General features: G+C 31.6%; 2 protein-coding genes across 3 annotated transcripts; both read left to right on the top strand.

The window, feature by feature from the left end:
• Positions 1–4,855: 4,855 nt before the first annotated feature.
• Positions 4,856–8,144, top strand: LOC135841234 (histone H1-like). 2 transcript variants are annotated; one of them, XM_065358093.1, is made up of 3 exons: positions 4,856–5,930; positions 6,716–6,953; positions 7,023–8,144. In XM_065358093.1, the coding sequence occupies exons 2-3, from the start codon at positions 6,724–6,726 to the stop codon at positions 7,627–7,629; spliced, it is 837 nt and encodes a 278-aa protein (XP_065214165.1). In that variant the 5' UTR covers positions 4,856–5,930; positions 6,716–6,723; the 3' UTR covers positions 7,630–8,144. The 2 variants fall into 2 exon arrangements, with proteins under 2 accessions (XP_065214165.1, XP_065214163.1); XM_065358091.1 differs by having other exon boundaries at positions 5,246–5,930; positions 6,716–8,144.
• Positions 8,145–11,363: 3,219 nt separating this feature from the next.
• LOC135841233 (uncharacterized) lies at positions 11,364–18,057 on the top strand. Its single transcript, XM_065358090.1, has 6 exons — positions 11,364–11,752; positions 14,960–15,103; positions 15,191–15,329; positions 15,423–15,590; positions 16,166–16,363; positions 16,441–18,057. Exons 1-6 carry the CDS (start codon positions 11,654–11,656, stop codon positions 17,319–17,321), a joined length of 1,629 nt encoding a protein of 542 aa, XP_065214162.1. The 5' UTR covers positions 11,364–11,653; the 3' UTR covers positions 17,322–18,057.
• Positions 18,058–19,991: the final 1,934 nt, after the last annotated feature.

Genomic DNA, 19,991 nt, shown 5'->3' with positions numbered 1-19,991 from the left:
ACATATCTTAACCCATGGTTTATTGTTTCTAACTATAAACTAAACTTAGCAGCTGAACATAGGCTCATAAAAATATAAAATCTACCAATACAGGTCCGTGAGTCCGTGACAAATGTGAGTCACCTAAAACTATAACTCAAAATATGGGTAGATATATGAAAATTACTTACAACACCCTCTCTTAATTTTCATTAAATTTAATCTTTATTCAATTTTAAATGTTACCATAATTAGATATACTTATTGAATTAAACAAAGTGAGCAGTTTAAATTGAACATACTTTGAATTAATACCTAATAATTACAAAATATACTATTAACCAATAAATTTATGAATACCCATGACTCCCATGAGCTTCTTGAAATTAAACCACTAACATAACTCGAAAACTTCTAAAATTTATTTTGCCTAATGGCTTTGTAAAAATATCAGCAAGATTAAATTCACTTGTCACCTTTTCAACTTGAATTTCCTTTCTATCAACCAAAATTTTCAGAAAATCAATAGCAACTCGAATATGACGTGATTTTTCCATAAATGAACCATTTCTAGCAATTTGAATTGCACTAGAATTATCTTCATGAATTTTAATCGGATTTTTTGATGAATCTACATTCAAAAAATCCAAAATTTCTTTCATGAACAATATTTCATTAACACAGTTAGCCAGAGCATAGGACTCTGCAAAAGTTGAAGATCTCGCCACACATTTCTGTTTCACACTTCGCCAAGTTACAGGGCAATTATTAATAAGAATTACATAATCAGTACCTACCTGATTTTTTGAATCATTCACATCTGTGGCCCAATCAGCATCTACATATCCACACAAACAAAACGAATTTAAAGACCAAACAAATGTCAATTTTTTTCATCTAGTGTGATATAGATAAAGCAACACTCTAATAAGTGCATATTTGAAGATCTCTTCTGAACAATAATAATTCTGAAAACGACTCAAGTAACCTACTGCAAACGAAATATCTGGCCTAGTACATAGCTGTACAGATGTACATACAATTATTTTTAGGTACCTATCTGTTGAAAAAGTTGCAGAAAAAACCCTTTCACTCGATGAAATAAACTTCTCACAAAAAAATCAAAATTTTCGAAAAGATTCAAAAAATGAACGAATTTCTATTTTTTTTTTTTTTTGTGAGTGTAATTTTTATCAACTTTTTCATGAAATACGTCAGAAAGAGGTCCAAATAAAACAACTGAATAAATTTAAAATTTTTTTGATGATTGAAATTGAAAATTGAATTTTTTCGAATTTTGATTTTTTTGTGAGGAGTTTATTTCATCGAGTGAAAGGGTTTTTTCAACTTTTTCAACAGATACCTAAAAATAGGGGTCAAATGGGTCAACTTCACCTATAAAAACTTTTTTTCATGTTTTAAATCAAAAAATCGCATTTTTTCGCAAACTTTGAATTTTTTAAATCGACTTTGGAACGTGGTACCATCCCAATTTTTTAATACATGTTGTTCAGCATGAAAGGTTGTCCATAATATATTTTTTTCAGAATTTTTGAGAGTCGGAACGATATAAAAATTACGTTTTGAAACTTTTTGAGCTAATTTTTTGTGCGAAAAAAAGTGGCAACACTGATTTTTATGATATCACCAAAAAGCCTGTCAAAGCCCCTAACTATGAGAAAAAGTTCCATTTTGGTAGGTATCGCGGTTGTTGAGTAATCCACTGCTGAAATGGATGATATTTTGGGATCACTGAAAACGTTGACACCCCCTCGCTGCTTTTAAAAATGGGCTAGAGGGCTGCGATTTGCGCCATTGGTCATCCCTTCAAAAAGTCTTTCCACAGGAATGATTTCAAAAAAATCGCCGAACCCCCCTACCACTTCTTGGTCTAATTGACGTGGAATGACCCTCCTATAACTCGAATCATCATTCTCTTCACCTTTCTCAATTTTCAACCCTTCTTCCATAGGTGTAAATTTGATATCAGAATTAATCACATTGAATCTTTCAGCTACTTTCTCAATATAACTTGCCTGACTCATTTCCATTTTACCATCTTCATACATAATATCTATTCCTAAATACCTAAGTGTTCAGCTCTCCTATGTCCTTCATTGTAAATCTCTTTTTAAATTCTTCCTTTCAGTTTCTTAATAGTCCCTAAGTCCGAACAACAAATTAATAGATCATCTACAAATAGCAAACAAATGGCACCATTACTTTTTCTCACATATAGGCATACTATCAACACCACATCTTTCAAAACCTAAAGACTGTATAAATTCATCAAAACACTCGTACCAGTTTCTCGGAACCTCCTTCAAACCATATAAAGATTTTTTAGCCTATACACTTTATTACTTCCATCAGTTCCATTCCATTCCATCCTTAAAGTTGTTTACATAAACTTCCGACTTGACCTCGCTATTTAAAAACGCTGTTATTACATCCATTTTATGAATAGAATACCCTCTCTGGACACATGTCCCTAGTACAGTTCTTAAAAGTTCCCATTTTCATAACAGGAGCATATATTTCGTCAACTAAATCTGTTTGTTGGAAACCTTTAACAACCAACCTTGCACGATACACACCATTTGATTTTTTTTATACCTATACCCACTTGACATCCAATACCTCTTTCCCCTCTGGCTTTTCTCCTAAAGATCATGTTTCAGCCTCTTCTATTGATTTTATTTCATCTTTCATAGCTGCTTGCCATTGCTCGCAAGAGTTTATAGCTTCTTAGAAATTTTCAGGCATGTTACAAGTACTAGCACAGTTTGCTAAAACAATATTGTAGGTAGGTATTCATCTATACCGTATCTAATTGGCGGCCTTCGATCACGCACTGGTCTCTGTGTTGTAGGCGCCGCCTGGGCCTTTTTTCCTTCTCCATCCATCTCTTCCTTGTCGTTTTTATTACTGTAGTTTTTTTCTCAGTATTTCTGTCAACTTCGTCATCAACCTTTTCAGAAATACGTACGTATACAACTCACATCATCAATAAATTTTACATCTCTTGAAATTACACCCCAGATCCATATAACTGCATATTTTCCACATTAGGTTTTCTCCCTGTAAAAATCTCTTAAGGTGTCAGTTCATCAAAAGTACTGCTACCTATGCAATAAACGATTACCAATATACCGTGCTGTTTTCACAATTATTTCAGGCCAACATTTTTTAGGTAAGTTTGATTAACGCCTCAAACATCTCTCTCTTTCCATTATTGAACGATTGTACTTACCTCTCTGCAACATCAGATAGGTAATCGTAAATATGTACATCGAGTGTTTTCAAAGTATAAATTTAATTTGAAAAAATCAATAACGTCTAGGCACATTAGCGTGAATCGCGAAAACAAATGTAGGAATATTTTGACCAAATTCAGTGGAGACCTCCACTTTGAGTTTGAAGTCACCCAGATAAATTTTCATCTCCGAAAGGTGCCTGTGGAAGGGAGACATGGGTTCTCAAAAAGGAAGGCTTTACGAAAAAATTGTGATTTTTTCCCTCCAGCTTCCACACAACCTGCTCTGGGAAAAATGAACCAGTTTAAAACGAGATGGTGTTTGAGATTTTGCTTCGACTAACGATGAAGCCATCAAAATTCAAGACAACTAATTCTGCTGAGCGGTTAAAAATTTTCAAATTGCTCATTTTTGGGTAAATTCAAAATTTTTCTGAAACGGGAAATGTTTTAGAAGCAATGGTACCAATTTTTCGGTCATTACTGCTAATTTCAGAAAATTGACGAGAATAACCAAAAACTTGACAATTTTTTCAAGTTTTTTGAAATTGGCAATAATGAGGAACAAATTCACACTACTGTATTCCAAAATATTTTTACAGTTTCAGTTCAGAAATGATATCTTTCGATGTTTTGACTTGTGAATAATGCGAAATATTTGAGAATGAAAAATTTTCAAAACTTTACCCAAAAATAAACGATTTGAAAATGCAACCGCTCAGTCACCTTTCCAGTATTTTAAAAGTGGTTTTGGATTTTAATAGAAAATATCCCAAGTCGACGCAGAATCTCAAATGATTATTTTTTGGAACTGGGCCATTTTTCCAAAAACAGGTTGTGTAGGAGCTAGAGCGAAAAAACTGCAATTTTTCCGAAAAGTCTCTTTCTTTGAGAACCAGTGTGTCTCCCTTTCAAGGGCACTTCTGGAGCTAAAATTTTTCTGAGTTACTTTCAACTCAAAAATAAATGTCTTCACCGAATTTAATCAAAATTCTCCATTATTTTTAATCTCGTGATCCACCGTAATGTACATATGTACATATTTTTTCAGAAGTTTTTGAGGTGTATTTTTATTTGGAAAAAAATGAAGTGGGCAGGTGATTGGGGGGGGGAGAGTTTTGATTTTTTTTTAGAGGCCCAAATATGCTAAATTTTTCCCTGTCAATACGTACAGCAAAGTGTGTTTTTACGAAAAATGTTCGTTGAAACACTGTTGAAAAATTGCATAGCTGGGTCCATTTGGGCCATTTCACGTCAATTCGACCAAGAAGTGTTAAGGGGGGGGGGGGTGGTCGGTGATTGTTTTAAAACTTTTTCTGTGGAAAGATCTACCGAAGGGATGATCAATGGTGCAAATCGCAGCCCTCTAGCCCGCTTTAAAACGATGCTAGAGGGAGTCAAATTGTTTTCAGTGAACTTTGAAATATCATCCATTTCAGCAGTGGATTACTCGATAACCGCGATACCTACCAAAATGGATTTTTTTCAATAGGTAGTGGTTTTGAAAGACATTTTGGCGATATCATAAAAATCAGTGTTGCCACTTTTTTTTGTACGAAAAATTCGCTCGAAAAGTTTCAAAACGTAGTTTTCATATCGTTCCGACTCTCAAAAATTCTGAAAAAAATATATTATGGACAACTTTTCATGCTGAACAACATATTAAAAAATTGGGATGGCATTATCTCGTAAAGTCGATTTGAAAAAATTGAAAGTTTGCTAAAAAAGTGCGATTTTTTTATTCAAAACATGAAAAAGCGTTTTGATTGGTAAAGTTGGCTCATTTGACCACTATTTTCCCTTATCCATTGAAAAAGTTGGAAAACTGCTTTAAAATGAACTCATTCACAAAAAAATCAAAATTCGAAAAAATTCAATTTCCAATTCCAAACATCAAAAAAAGTTTAAATTCATTCTGTTGTCTTATTTTGACGTCTTTCTGACGTATTTCATGAAAAAGTTGATACAAAGTACACTCGGAGCAAAAAAATTGAAATTTGTTTATTTTTTGAATCTTTTCAAGTTTTGATTTTTTTTGTGATGAATTCATTTCATCGAGTGAAAGGGTTTTTTCACATTTCTAAGGAATATTCGTCGAGGTTTGCTTAAAAATTGTTCTTATTAGACTAATATTTGGAACAGAAGGGGGAAAGAGGTTCTTCCTAGTTCCTTGGTGGGGTTGAATGAGGAAATGAGCAATAAATGCGACTTTTTTGGAAACAAATTTTCATTTTGAACTTTTGTTGCCTGAACAAACTTTGCTCTATTGTTGCAACTTTCCTTTTAAAATTTAAAAAAAAAATCAATTTTGATGATTTTTTTAAAGATGTTTATCGAAGATTGCTTCGAATGAAATTTAAACTATGTAGGTAGTAGGTACTAGGTACCTCCCAAAAGAACGATGTTTATCATCTGTCGAAGTGTAGTCTTTTCAATAATGATCTTGTTGAACTGAATTTGCGAGTATCATGTAATGACATGATTCGGCCACTCTACGTTTAATTTTATCTCTTCAACAGTCTCAACCATTCATTTTTATTCAGCCACTAGCAAATTATCTTCCTTCGAATAGGCAGGGAGTTGCACAGTTGCACACATTGTACGCAAATGTTACGATTTTTGTACTCATTTTGAGTAAATATTTCGCTTCGGTTTGGTGCGATGCTTGTTGATTTATTATAAAAGTTAATTTGAGGTAAGTTTTACGAAATAGGTAATTTATGTACTTTTTTATTAAGTTAATGGCAGCCGAATCACAGCCAATGTACTTTCTTCCTGTGAAAACGTGATAATTGCTTATCAAAAACCTACCTACATAGATAGATGTTTTTTGGAGTAATAGTGTAAGTATCTATTTCGTTGTTTAAAATTTGGAGCGACCCCAAATCGTTGGGAAAAAGTCGATTATTTTCATTCTATTTTGAAATTCCAATGTGATTGCTACCACATTTTCGTAAAAATTAGCTCCTAGGTTGGTTTTTGAATTATTTACAGTTGTCAAATTTCGATTTAGCTACATTAATCGAAACGAAATGGCATAGATATCGTAGTGTAATAAGATGACGAATTTCATAATTAAGTAGATAGGTACTCTACGTAAATAAAGTCTTTTTTTCTCCCTATAAATATTTACAGGGTGTCCAGAAATATCGAGCACCCCTAAAAAAGTTTTCTACTAAAATACTTTGGTTGGTCACAGTGAATGATAATAATGATAGCACATGATTGGTTGTTGGACTGGAGAGATAACATTCCACCAATCATATGCATCTATTTTTCTTAAGGGTGCTCAATATTTCTGGGCACCCTGTATGTCTCCCGGAATTTCAAGTAGGTACCTACTTATTTTTAGAATGGCTGGATATTATCTACAATTAAACTGCAAACTGAGGGTTGGAGTGATTGTGTACTTTATTTGTTGCGTTATATTGCTGTTTTGACATTCGATTAATATTTGTCTTTGTATTTTGTTCATTATAGTATTCAAAATGGTTCGATATTTCACCAGAGTATACGGTGGAATAGCTCCAGGTTATACACAGCGTGTATTAGACAAGAATAAGAATGCAGATGGGACGAACCCTACCACTATCTTCGCGATCGTTGCAAAAGCCGCATCCCATCCAACTACGTCCACCATGGTCAACAGTGCCATCAGAATACTCAATAAACGCAATGGTTCTTCGCATCGAGATATCAAGAACTGGATCAGAAAAAGGTATAAGATTTACATGAATAAATTATTATCTCTGGATATCAACAAGTATTTGATAACTGCCGTCGAAAGCGGTGTTTTGATTCAAGTTAAAGGTGCAGGCGCTCGTGGTAATTTCAAATTACCCCTCGCGTCGATTTCGAACCCCAAAACAACGCGTGCTGCGAAGGTAACGACTGCTACTCCTAAGACCAAACCAGCTCCACCGAAGAAAGGAAAATCGTTAGATAAAGTAATTCCTCCCAAAAGAACCACTACTGTTACGAGTACGATCGAGACACCTGTATCAAGTTCAACCAGATCGAAAAAATCTTCCGGTGAAGTTATACCAACCAAAAGCTCTGTTGAGACGAAAACGAAAGTTTTTAAGAAAATGGCTTCTGCTAAGAGAACGACCGAAACACCTACGAGTGTACGATTAACCAGATCTAAAACATCGTCCAGTTTCAAACCTATCAAATCTGTTGAGACGAAAGCAAATTTTAAGAAAACCACTCCAGCTAAGAGTACGACTAAGACATCTGTAAGAATTGAACGAAGAAGATCTCCGCGTATAATCAACGCTATTAAAGTCTCTACCAATAATAAGGAGATGAAATCATCGTCGAAGAAAGTAACTCGACCTGAAAGAGTCACTAGAAATACCCCAGTAAAGAGGGCACCTTTCCGTCAACGATAATTTGGCTGAGGAATCGAAGATAATGATGAATGAATGAGTCGAGAAAACTGTCACTAAGAATAATAAGTTCAACTTTATTTTAATTGGTATTTGAAAATTTCCACTGTTAAAATCGGTAATACCTACTTACCTACTCGTTTTGAGCTGCATGACTTCAAGTCTTATGATTGTTGTTTGTTCGAGTTTGGAGTATAATTCGGTGATCAAAATTGTCATGTTTTGTGGAATTTTTACTATTTTTTTTAGGATTTTTATGTTTTGTTGAATTTTCTAGTCTGTTATACTTTAATTGGATGTCAATTAATTCGATATAAAGTAGGCTACCTACTTATCGTTATAAGTTTATCTTTGTTTTGACATGTATGAGATTGATATCGATTTTGTAACATTGTAACCAGGGGTTAGTTTTAATTAAGTTGTTATTACTAGGTAGAACCTTATTTTTAATTTTTAAATCAATTGTTAGATTGTAAGTTGTGAAAAGTGTTTTAGTATGATTAGATTCTTGTGACAGATTTGTGCCTGCATACTTATTGAATTCGAAACATCTTTTATTTTTAGGTTGAATGAATTTAATTCAGAGTAAAGTTATCTACTTATTTGATTATCTACTTTTAAAATCGATGATTTGATTTTCAAGATCGTTTGTCCATGTCAGTGGCGGGTCTAAGGAAAAGGGGCTATAAAGCAAAACACTTCGTACCTCCCTGTGCTTTTATATCAAAAATTGGATTCTGAGACAATCCCCGAAATATGTAGGTACCTACATTATTCCCATTGTCATCATCTCGAATTACCATTTTCTCAAATAAATTTTCTCGAACGTTTTATTCGTGACATAACCTTAATTTTAGTACCTAACAAATCTTGACTTTTGAACAATTTTGACATAAAACTAGTCTCACTTATCTAAGATTTTTATAAAGTTGGATTTTTTGAAAATTTTGAAAACATTTTCTTGCCAAATTATTACCTACATAAAAAAATCCATTATTATTTGTGGAATTTTGCCAAAAAAAAGTACATACACTTCAAAGCGAATTTGACAAAAAGCAATTTTTCGGCAATTTTGATTTTTTTTAAGTTTCTTTTTTTGTGAATTTTGACCAAAAAGTACTTGGGTTAGGTTTATTGTCATTTTGATAGAACCCTGATTTTTTTTTGTAACAATTTTGACAAAAAATCAGATTTTTTGCCATGAAAAACCGAAACTTTCTGGAAATTTTGACTGAAATGGAATTTCATAACTAACATAACAAAAAATTGTGACCAGCTGAAAATGAAAAAAATCTTGATTTCCTAAAATTGAGGTTATAAAATTGGTACTTTTTACGTTTTTACAAAGAAGTAAAATTTTTCACAATTTTGACAAAAAACGTACCTAATGTATAATTAGTAAATTTTTGGCATCCGTTTTCGATAAAAACTTGATTTTTATTTGCACTTCGAAATTTTATCAAAAAGTCAGATATTTAGAAACAAAGAAAAATTTTGACCAAAAAAGATTTTCTTGAAATTTCAGTAAGAAAAACTCTTTGACAATAGTTTTGACCAAAAAAAAAAACATTTTTCGCAATTTTGTGAAAAAATATGATTTTTTGTAATTTCGATAGGTATACAATTGATTACTTACTAGAGTTAGGATTTTTAAGCGCTATAAAAAAAAACAATAAAAATGTAAGAAAAAAGAAAAAAAACACTACCTATCAAAACCTACCATGCTTTGTATCAAAATGAAATTCTTTTCATACCTAAGTATGATCCCTTTTCACCACCTTGAATTTATGAGTAGCTTGGACCAAAATAGATTATAAGAAGAAAATGAAAAATCGAAAAAGAAAGGAAAAAACTAAAAATAAAACTGACACTGGAAAAATAGAAAACCAAGAATTGAAAAATGAAAACTGAAACTTTCATTTTTCAGTTTTTCTAGTCCTGCTGTTTTGAAATAATTCTTCCAAAAATCAGTAAAAAGTTGATGAAATTTTTTGATTTTTAGAACTAATTGCTGCAAGTTTATCGATTTTCAACTCCAGAAAAACCTCTAATTGTAAAAAAAACAAAACATTAAATGAGAAAAATTCAAGTCTTTTTGAGCAAAACAAAAATAAGTAGGTATTTTAAAGCATTTACACATTCTTTTCAGAATAGAATAAAACACATCAAAAGCATCAAAACATCATTATAAAAATCCTTATTAACCAAAACTTGCACTTTTGGTTTTTAAAAAAAGGTGTTTTCACTGTTTTCTGAAATTTTTACGAAAAATTCATCTAAAATGTCAACAAAAAAGTAAAATTTTTCTCTACAGGTATTTTGGCAAGAAAATTAAGGCGTTTTGGTAAAGATGATAACCTGTTGATGTTTTTTTTACAATTTTAGCACAAAAACAGATTCTCGGAGGGAAAAAATAAGTAATGTCGCGAAATGTTGATCCAAAAAAGAACGTTGTTTTTTGCAATAATGACAAAGCACCATAATTTTGGGATTTTTTATGCAATTTTTACAAAAAACAGTTTTAAAAATTTTGAAAAAACGCACATTTCTTTCAATTATAAAAAAATTTACAATTTACTACAAAAAACTACCTGGAGTTTTTTTTTGCAATATTTTGACAAGATAAGATTTTTTTAGTACAATTTCTATTAAGAAAAATATTTTTTTTTAAATTTTGGCTTGAAAACTAAATTTTTTGGTTGGAAAAAAGTTACTTTCCGCAATTTTGTAAAACAAAAAAAACACAAAAAACAGTTTTTTTGTCAATTTCAACATTTTTACTGTTTTTACAACGCAGCCTTTTCGCAATTTTGACAGAAATAAATTCTTTTGCAACAAGAAAACTGAAAAGCAACACTTTTTGAAAATTTTGGTCAAAAAGAAAGACTTTTCTGCAGTTTTGGCAGAAAAACAATCATGTTGATGATTCTTATTTTGAATAAAGTAGAATTTTTTTCGATTTTGGCATGACCATAAACGTGTCCTTTCTGCAATTTTGGGAAAATATTCAAGTTTTGCTCACCTTTTCACAATCAGGGTTCGGGGGATTTTTTGAAAAATTTTATTACGAAGTGTTTTTACATTATTTCAACAGACTTTTGGCACTTTTTTTGTGCGATTTTAGAGAGTTTTCATTCACATAAATTGAACATATTTTCAAAATTTTTTCGTTTTTTTTTTGGGAATTTTTTTCACCCACATTCTATCAGTTTTGATCATTTATTTTTATGAATTTTTTGAGTGTTTCTAATGTTATTCTGACGCGTTTTCAACAACTTTTTAAAATGAATTGTGATTATGTTCGTCGAAAATGATCAGTTTTTTTATTTATGGATCGTTCTATGTGGTATTTTTTGAGCATTTTCAAGTCATTTTAATGAATTTTGAACATTTTTTTGTGTATTTTACAAATATTTTACTGAAATTTCATAAATTTTGGATAACTTTGAGTAATGTTAATGCATTTATGACAGTTTTTGCATCATTGCAACGCGTTCACGGTTCAATACATTTTTATTTTTCAACATCTTTTTAAATTTTTTAAAAAATGATCAATTTTTTTTTGTATAATTTCAATTCCTAATTAATTAAACACGCGAATTTAAAAAACCGAAAAAAAATCAAATATTCCAAGCAGAACGAACGCAACAACGATTCCAATCCAATGAAAACATCGAATAATGTCCAAACAGAGTGCACAACCAGCAGGCAGCAATCGCTCATCTTCCTATTTAATCCGCCAGTAGCGCTCTCGCTCTCTGCAACGTGAATCTAATTCACCTGGTCGAAAATTTGATAACGTCGCCCATAATAATACAAAACAAAGTAGCAATTTATTAAAAGTTCACCTAAAAATGGTAATTTTTTGACAAACTTTTGAAATGACGGTGTCGAAGAGGGGGAGTGAAACAAAACGTGGATTATATTCGTGTGTCTAATTTGTGTTATGTATACCTGAAAGTAGTACGATCGGTGTTTGTAGTGTTTTAGTCGCTAATACTGTTGATAATTTTGTTAAAACTACATCATGTTTCGTGAAAATGATTTTCAAGCTATGAAAATTTTAATCGAAGAAGATCAAGAAAATAATATATTGAACGCTTTGGGATTATTCGAGAAGAAAAAAGTGAGTTCATTGTGACATGTATAGAAATAATTTTACTCGATAATGTACAATGTGAGCATATCGAAGCACTAAAAATGTGTTCCTGTTCAGGTTTATAACTACACGAGTATCGTATTACTGATATCGCGATTAAATAATGTGATTGTACTACACAGGTACTTTATCAGCGTCTAGCCTATACTGAAATTCTTCGCAAGATGTACCATTCCGAAACATATTCGTCCTATTTCAAGCGTATAATTTTCGATACACGTTGAAAATCGTATAATAATTCATAACTAGGAGGTACTCGTAACTATAGGCTGTTCAAAGTTCCTACCAATAAACTTTTCGGCCGGCTTGTACAGTACTAAATCGAATATGTAATTTTATCAAACTTCTTCGAGAAAAATATCTCGATAGGTTTGCAAGTCTTACGTATGATGTAACATTTTGGAATGAAAGAGTGTTCTCTTATCTAATTTGGGTCCCGAAACGATACTTGAAACTATCTTGAAACTTCCATGTGAAATTGATTATTGTTACGATTTTTATCTCATATTGCTCAGAAACAGCTTGGTATTATAAGTTCATGTCTTTAATAATGCAACGTATGTAGTATTTATTTATTTTTAAATACCGGCTATGAACTTCATGCTGCAGTAAATACCTACATTACGGTATTTGCTGACTTTCGTTCATGCTCGAATGAATATTTTACCTTTAGAGATAGGCATGATAACGCTTGAATGTAGGTAATAGGTATCTAATACTTACCTAGGTCAAAGCATTGCATATGGTTTTGTTCCGAGTGAATTGAAGAAAAAAAATTGTTGGAGAAGTTCATATTTAGAGCTGACTAGGTATTTTTTAAAAGGCATTTTTTGAGTAAGTTTGTGGTCTGTATAAAGAATGATAACGTCTTGAACTTGAATAATATGATTGTATAGTTGAGTACTTGAGCTATGTGCTCTGTATAATCAGTTTGCTATCGAGGTACCTAATGTACCTACCTACATTAACTTATTATTTTACTCATACGTATAATCAGTTGGATTACCTACGCTTAATTCACTGTTTCATTTCATGCTTATGTTCGCTCACATTTAAAAAAATAAAAATACATGATTTTTTTTTTGCAAATGCAAATTCTAATTTTATTTTTTCGGTTACCTAATCTTATTTTTATTTATTTTTATTTTACAAGAAATCTAAAATTGAAGTAAATTGTTGTCAGGATGTTTCAGGTACATACCTAGCTCAACATGAAATGCTTTTGAAATGACATAGGTTATTCAACTTGAGTTCTTTTAAATATAAGGCTTCTTCGAGGATTCGTTCATTCAATTTCTGGCGAGTGGAAAGGAAACCATAGGTGCTCCTTAGTTGATTAAATATTCATCAAAAAGGGTTTCAACCTAGATTGTTGTTGAATTTAAAAAATCAGAAATTCAGGCATGAACTTATCAAAAATCCATATTTTTTAGTTTGGTACTTTTTTATTTTTTTCATCATTAAAAGGAGAGAAACATGACCTCTGATGTTACCTGTTCGTTTTCATTGTATAAGGGATCGATTTTTAAACAAAATGGATTGGGCGATGAAATTAACATTTTGCAGTTCTAAAAGTAACTTTTGGATATTTTTGTAAAATTTTAGTTACTTAATTAATTTTTTTTTTTTTCAATTTTCAAAAATTCGATTTTTTACATCTTGGCCTTACGTTTTGAAGAAAAAATGATATCAACAAATGAAAAAAATTTACAAAAGTAGGCTGGTATTCACTTTTTAATTTTTTTTCCAACTGGTTACCTACACTTCCTTTTCAGAGAGTAAGAAATTGTTGATGTCTCGCTTTCTGACAAAATCGCCAAAAATTATCGCTTGTTTGCAATAAATTTCAAATTTTTAATTTCATTTTTCAATAATTGTCCGCAAGTCTCGTTTTACTAAAAAGCCTTGCTTTTTCGCTAAAATTTTCAAAGGCTCCCTTTTTTTCAATATTTTTTTGAAAATATTTGAAAAGAAGGCGTCTAACTTTTTCGGCAAGAATTATTTCCAAAGTCTTGCTTTTTATCAAAAATTGCCGAAAATTCTCGCTTTTTGCCAAATTGCTTATAAAAATCATGCTTTTTACATGAGTAAAAATGCCAAAAATTGTCAAAAAGTCTCCAGTTTCACGTTCTTGCTGAAAATTGCTGAAAAGTTTCTTTTTTTTGCCAAAAATTACCGAAGTACCCACGAACTAAAAATTGTAACTTTTTTCATGAAATTCCTGAACGTTTTAATTTCTTTCAACAATTGTTCGAAGGTTTTGATTTTTGGCTAAAAATTGTCAAAAACCTCTACTTGTCGCTAAAAATTTTTTAATCTTTTTTTTTGCCAGAAATTTCAAGTTTATGTCCAAAATTGCCAAAAAGTCTTGCTTTATTACCAAAAAGTTGCAAAATCTCACTTTCAGTCATTTCTGATGAAAATTTCTATCAAGTAGGTAACCCTATCATTTTTTTGTCAATAGGTATTTGCCAAAAACTAAAAGTATTTTTTTTTCACTTTTTTTGATGATACTTTTTTGTGATTTTCTTTTCTGCTTTAAATGTTTTTCTATTTCTCACGTCTTGTCTGAAAACTTGAGATAGTTTTTTTTGGAGAAAAATTGAGTACAAGCTCAGTTTTTTTTGGAAAAAAATTTAGTACAAGCTCTGAATTTTGATATTTATCTATCTATTTAGTTATTTTATTACCTAGCTGTTGTTGAAAGTGAAACAAAAAACAAAATGAGCCCCGAGCAAAATGAGGTGTTTCCGGTTTCGGATTTCGGAAACCTACATCTAATTCAATTTGACATGATTTTTAACTACCTACCTAGTACCTAGTTGAATCATTGAGTGGAAATTGAATTATTCTAGCTCTAGCCTGGCGTAGGCCGGTTTCATTTCATAAAATTTATTCTTCGAAAATAAAAATGAAAAATTCTCGTTCAACTCTAGCAACAATGTATAATACTGTAATTACGCGAGTAATTTCGCTAGCGGTAGTAACTGTACGACCAAGTCTCAACCCAACAAAAAAAGAACCGCGTAGAATAATTTTCGCGCTCTTTTTACTCCGAACGAGTTTCATTTCAGTTTCAAATTCATCAGTAATTTGAACACCAGTTATTAAAGTAATTTTCGAGTTTTATTCACGATAATTCCTTGATCGAAATTTTTTTATTTATACTCGTAGTTGATTGATGCACAAGAGAAACTATCAGCCGAATCGAAGCATATTGTTATACCAGATAAACGAAGATCAGAACTATTTGGAATACCAGTTTCAAAGTCAAAGTCCAAACTAGATAATCGAAGATCGCTACGTATTCACACGAAGGTATGTACCTAAGATAAAATAAGTAATAACCTCGATTTATATCTTCTGTAATTCGATGCCTATTAATCCGATGGTTTTGTTCAACAGTCGACCGATGATTTTGGTAATCATGTACCAAGCAAGTTTTCGAAGATTGTGTGCCCTTTTTATTCGGATAGTGATACCGAACATCATAAAGTCCGGATTCGAAAAAAACACACGTCAAATAGTTATGGTAGCGTGAAAGGTATGATTTCAGTTTTCATATTGTATATCGTTGTCGAACGTTTATGCGAAAATGACACGTAGGTACGATAACTAATGTTTAAATTTTAAACAGGTGTTTCGATAGGCGATAAGTGGAACACTAGAGTTGAATGTTCACATGCCGGTGTGCATAAACCTACAGTCGCTAGTATTCATGCAGGAAAAGACGGTGCTTATAGTGTAGCTATTTGTGGTGATTACGAAGATGACCAAGATAATGGATATTGCTTCACGTATACTGGTGAGATTTTGAATTTACCTACTCATTTACTTTATTTTTTTTTTAACCTTACGAGGGAACCTCGAAAATGTGCAATAACCAATTTGACCTAATTTTTTCAAAAGTGAGAGGGCCCTTAGGATAGTCTGCCACAAAATTTATAACTGTCCAATCAATTTTTTCGACCATTTTTGATAATTTGGGGCTCAAAAAATACCTTAGTGGCGGAAATGGCCAGAAATTGAAATTTTGGTGCTTTATTGGATCCCTATGGGATGCGATAGTTTTGAGATTGGGCATCATATTAGTTTTGTGGTGGACTACACTAGGGATCCTCTTACTCTTGAAAAAAAAATTTGGTCAAAAAGAAAAAAATTCTTTGAATTAATTTAGAAATTTTATACCATATGCTTTAGATATTATCTTTGTAACAGTACAACTAGTACAAGCATTAAATGTACCAATGAAAAAAAAAAAAAAAATTGGTCACTACACACTCGTGAAATTTCCTAGTTAGTTTACCCAGGTTAGGCCTTTAGAGTAAAGAATAGGTATTGATGAACCGATTAATAAATCGTTGATATGAAATTTTTCAGCATCAATAGGACGTGATTTATCCATAACTCAGGTTAATAGAAAAAACGTACGAACATCTCCCCAGTGTAGAAATCAATCCACAGAAGGTGCTAGTACTTCGTTGATTCGAAGTATCGAGACGAGAAATCCAGTCAGAGTTATCAGAGGTTACAAATTAGATAGTCCTTTTGCTCCTGAAACTGGCTACAGATACGATGGTAACCTACCTATATTTTTGAATTTTTTAAAAACCATTCCATGGAAATAGAGTATTAATCTTTGTTTCTCTTGCTAGGACTGTATACTGTGGAAAATTATTGGACATGTGTCGGTAAATCAGGCTACGTGTATAAATTTTTATTGAAACGATGCTATAACCAAGCACCTGCACCTTGGCACCGAAGAGAACCTCTCAATCGAATTAGAATCGTTAAAATACGAAGAAAAAGGCCGAAGAATATAAGCACCGTGTTGAATTTCTCCGGAAAGTTGACGATGAATGAAGAAAACGGCGATCAGATCACTACCTGTGAGGTATCGCAAATGCAACTTAAACTCAATACCGATATGATGAGTGATTCGGTCACTATCGAATCTTCGGCTGTGTTTTTAAATAAAGACTGTGAAGAACGACTCAATCCCGGTGGAACGCTGTCATATCAGACAGCAAACGTCTCCGAAGACGACCCCGAAAAGAAATCATCGACCGATGATAGCAACAAAGAGAATAGTAACAAAGTGATTATTAAAACCAGATGGCGTCGATCTCGTCTAAGTTTACCAATTGTAAAAAATGGTACATCGTTGCCCTCTGAATCGTCTACCGAAACTAGATCCAGAACTCGTCAACACGATAGACGGTTATCGTATACAGACAGACGGAGTATAAAAAGAAGTTGTACGATTCAACGTAGTCAGCAGCCAAAAACACCTCCTAAGATCGCCTACTTTAACGTATCCAACGATCAGTCTTTCAAATGGTCATTGTTCGCCAGCGAAGAAGAAATAAAAATATTTCAAAAATATTTTCGTAACAAGAAAACCAAGTATAATCACGCCGCTGATTACGAAGGCGAATTCAAAGGATTCGAACGTCAAGAATCGTTGAACAAAGTAGGCCTAATGATTTTAGGTTTCATTATCAACGATATCGAAATGAAACAACGTTCTAAATGATCGTGGGGTTCGCATATTGAATAAAATTTCACCCAACTTGATACGCTTATAGTGATTGGTAATTCATAACGCTTATTATATTGTTTTTCGATACCTTAATTTGTGTAATGTACACTTGTATTTACGTTGTATTAAGTTGTTAATTCTTCCCCTTGTCCCCAATTTTGCAATCGTGTTGAGTTTTTGTATTTCACATTCCTTTTTTTCTGTTTATTTTTTGCATTATGTTTTATCGTTCGATAATTTACTATGATCCAGTGAGGTATTTTTTTTATATTTTTAAAAAGTTGTACTCTGTACTTTTCTTTTTTTCTCTTATGATTTTCCGGAGTTTTTTAAAACGTGTGTAAATAATGCATTCCATTTTGAAGTTTAAAATTATTACGTTGGTAAATTTTTCTGTTTGATGGAGTCACTGCCCGGTAACACTCTCATGGGTAACGAATACTTCGTGTAGCTAGATTTGGTTTATTTTTTGAATGTTTTTTTTTTTATAATTATTATTTTGTAGGAATTGTATGCAGAAAGTTTCATAAGTTCCTAATTTTCTCTCTACTACATTGTCACACTTGAGTACTTTTTGTATGACATTTTGCAATATAAAACTCTGTGAAAATGTTTTCATATTTTAAATGAAGGTTTTTCTTCGTTTACGTTAGTGGCTTCCTTTGCCAAATGATTGTTCTTGATTTGTTTTATTTTGTGAATATTTTAAAATACATTTTTGTATCGAAAAGTTGTGTTACTTTTTTTCTAGATCAAAATAACTACATACGTCAAACTTCTTATTTGATTTTTTGCATCATAAAATTGGTTGTAATCATTCTTTAAAAACTTGAAAGTATGAACCAGATTTTATAATTCAAGCAAAAATAAACTCACCATTTTTAACGTAGGTACCTAATTTCTGACATCATTACTTGAAAAAATGATAAACTTGTCTTCTCTTTCAGAATATTTCTGAATTGAATTACCGTGTACCTACGTATTGATACTGTTAATGGTACCTAGGTATTTAATTCAATTATACTTACTTAAATCATCACATACATTTTTGCCTCGCCGTAATTATTCGTAATTGAGTACAAAATAAGTTCTTAGTTTTTTCCCTCGACATTCCTGCAAAAAATAAATAGTCTTTAGTAAAATGTAAATTATTCTCAACTTCTTATTTGATAAACAAGTGAACAAAATTAATACTTTGTTGGCATCGCATCTTGCAATCATGAATTATTCAATGTGAAAAATTTATAATAAGATGCACTGACGCAGCTCAGTGAGAATAAAATCGTCCATATTTTTTTTCTTTCAAAAGTGAGTATTTAAGTGGGATACGATACATAGAAGCTTTTCGAACTGTCATTAGGGTAAATAATACTCGGGAGAAGTATGAAATTATTCAAGTGATATTAGGTTAATTTTTGAGTATTGGAAACGCAAAGAAATTTTTTTTAAATTTCATTCGATGGAAGTAAGATTTGTAGAAATTGTAAAAAGGGAGGATCTGTTCAAGATAGCAATTTACATTACCTATCTATTCTAATAGGCAATGAATATTTTATTTGACTAAATTTCATGTTCTCAAAATTTCAGTAAAGATTTTAGATTCACAAAAACGTATCACTCAGCTCAAGTGTGATGTATCATAATTATCAGTACCAACTTACTTTTACGGTTCACAATTTTAGCAATAAAATAGTAATAATTAAAAAAACAGGTACCTAGGTATCTAAATTGTTTATTTATTTATCATAATTATGATGAATTTAGAATTTTCGAATGTTTTTCAACTATTCGACTTGAAAGTTGTCTTCGTAGTTATTAATTGGAAATTTTGTACCTACAGCAGATTTCAAAATTTTGTACAGCAGATTTCAAAATGATATTTTCGATTTCCAATTTCTTCAAAAAATAGTTAAAAAATGAAACACTTGAAGTAATAATTTTGTGTCCAAAAAAAGCCTCAAAATGCGAAAGATGACGAACGGTGGTGGATTTAAAATTCTGGCATACCTACTTAGAAAAATTGTTCGGCAGATCTTTTCATTTCCAATTTTTTGTTGGAGGGGCGGAACAGCAATTTCAACGTGACAATGCCATTAAAACTGATTTTTCAATACTTTTTGTTTTCTGGTTTTTGAATTTTGATGGATCTACATTCTACACACGCAATCTTGAAAAAACATTACGGAGAAAATTTTGAACATTTGAAAAGAGAAAATTATCTAATTGAAATTTTTCTTTTGATGATTTTGTTCAGTTACACTGACTAGTGACTATGCCCTTATCAATTCGGAATTCATCTGTATTTTTTTTTTTTTTTTTTTTTTTTGCAAAAAACTTGATGGTTCTGATCAAAAAACAATCAGCGATCACAATGCTAAATTTCTAAAACAGAATTTCATTTTTTTTTTTTTTTTTATTTTTGAAAATCAAACTTGGCTTAGGAATAATTTCAAAATTTGATCCCATCGAGACAGAAAGCTGATGTTTATGAATTCACATTCAATTTTCGATTTTCCGAACTGAATGAAGGCAGGTTTGAAGTGCCATGGAGCCGCCTTCTGTGGACTTCTGAATTATTACAAGTTTTGGAAAACTCCCTTTATAGCTCAAATAGAATTTTGTTCAGTTCTAAAAACTCGGACGAAAGAAACGAACAAAAAGAAA

This window comes from Planococcus citri, chromosome 3 (genome assembly GCF_950023065.1).
Source record: "Planococcus citri chromosome 3, ihPlaCitr1.1, whole genome shotgun sequence".
In the NCBI taxonomy this organism is placed as follows: Eukaryota; Metazoa; Arthropoda; class Insecta; order Hemiptera; family Pseudococcidae; genus Planococcus; species Planococcus citri.
The sequence above is the reverse complement of the archived record's forward strand: the minus strand, read 5'-3'. Positions and strand labels throughout refer to the sequence as shown.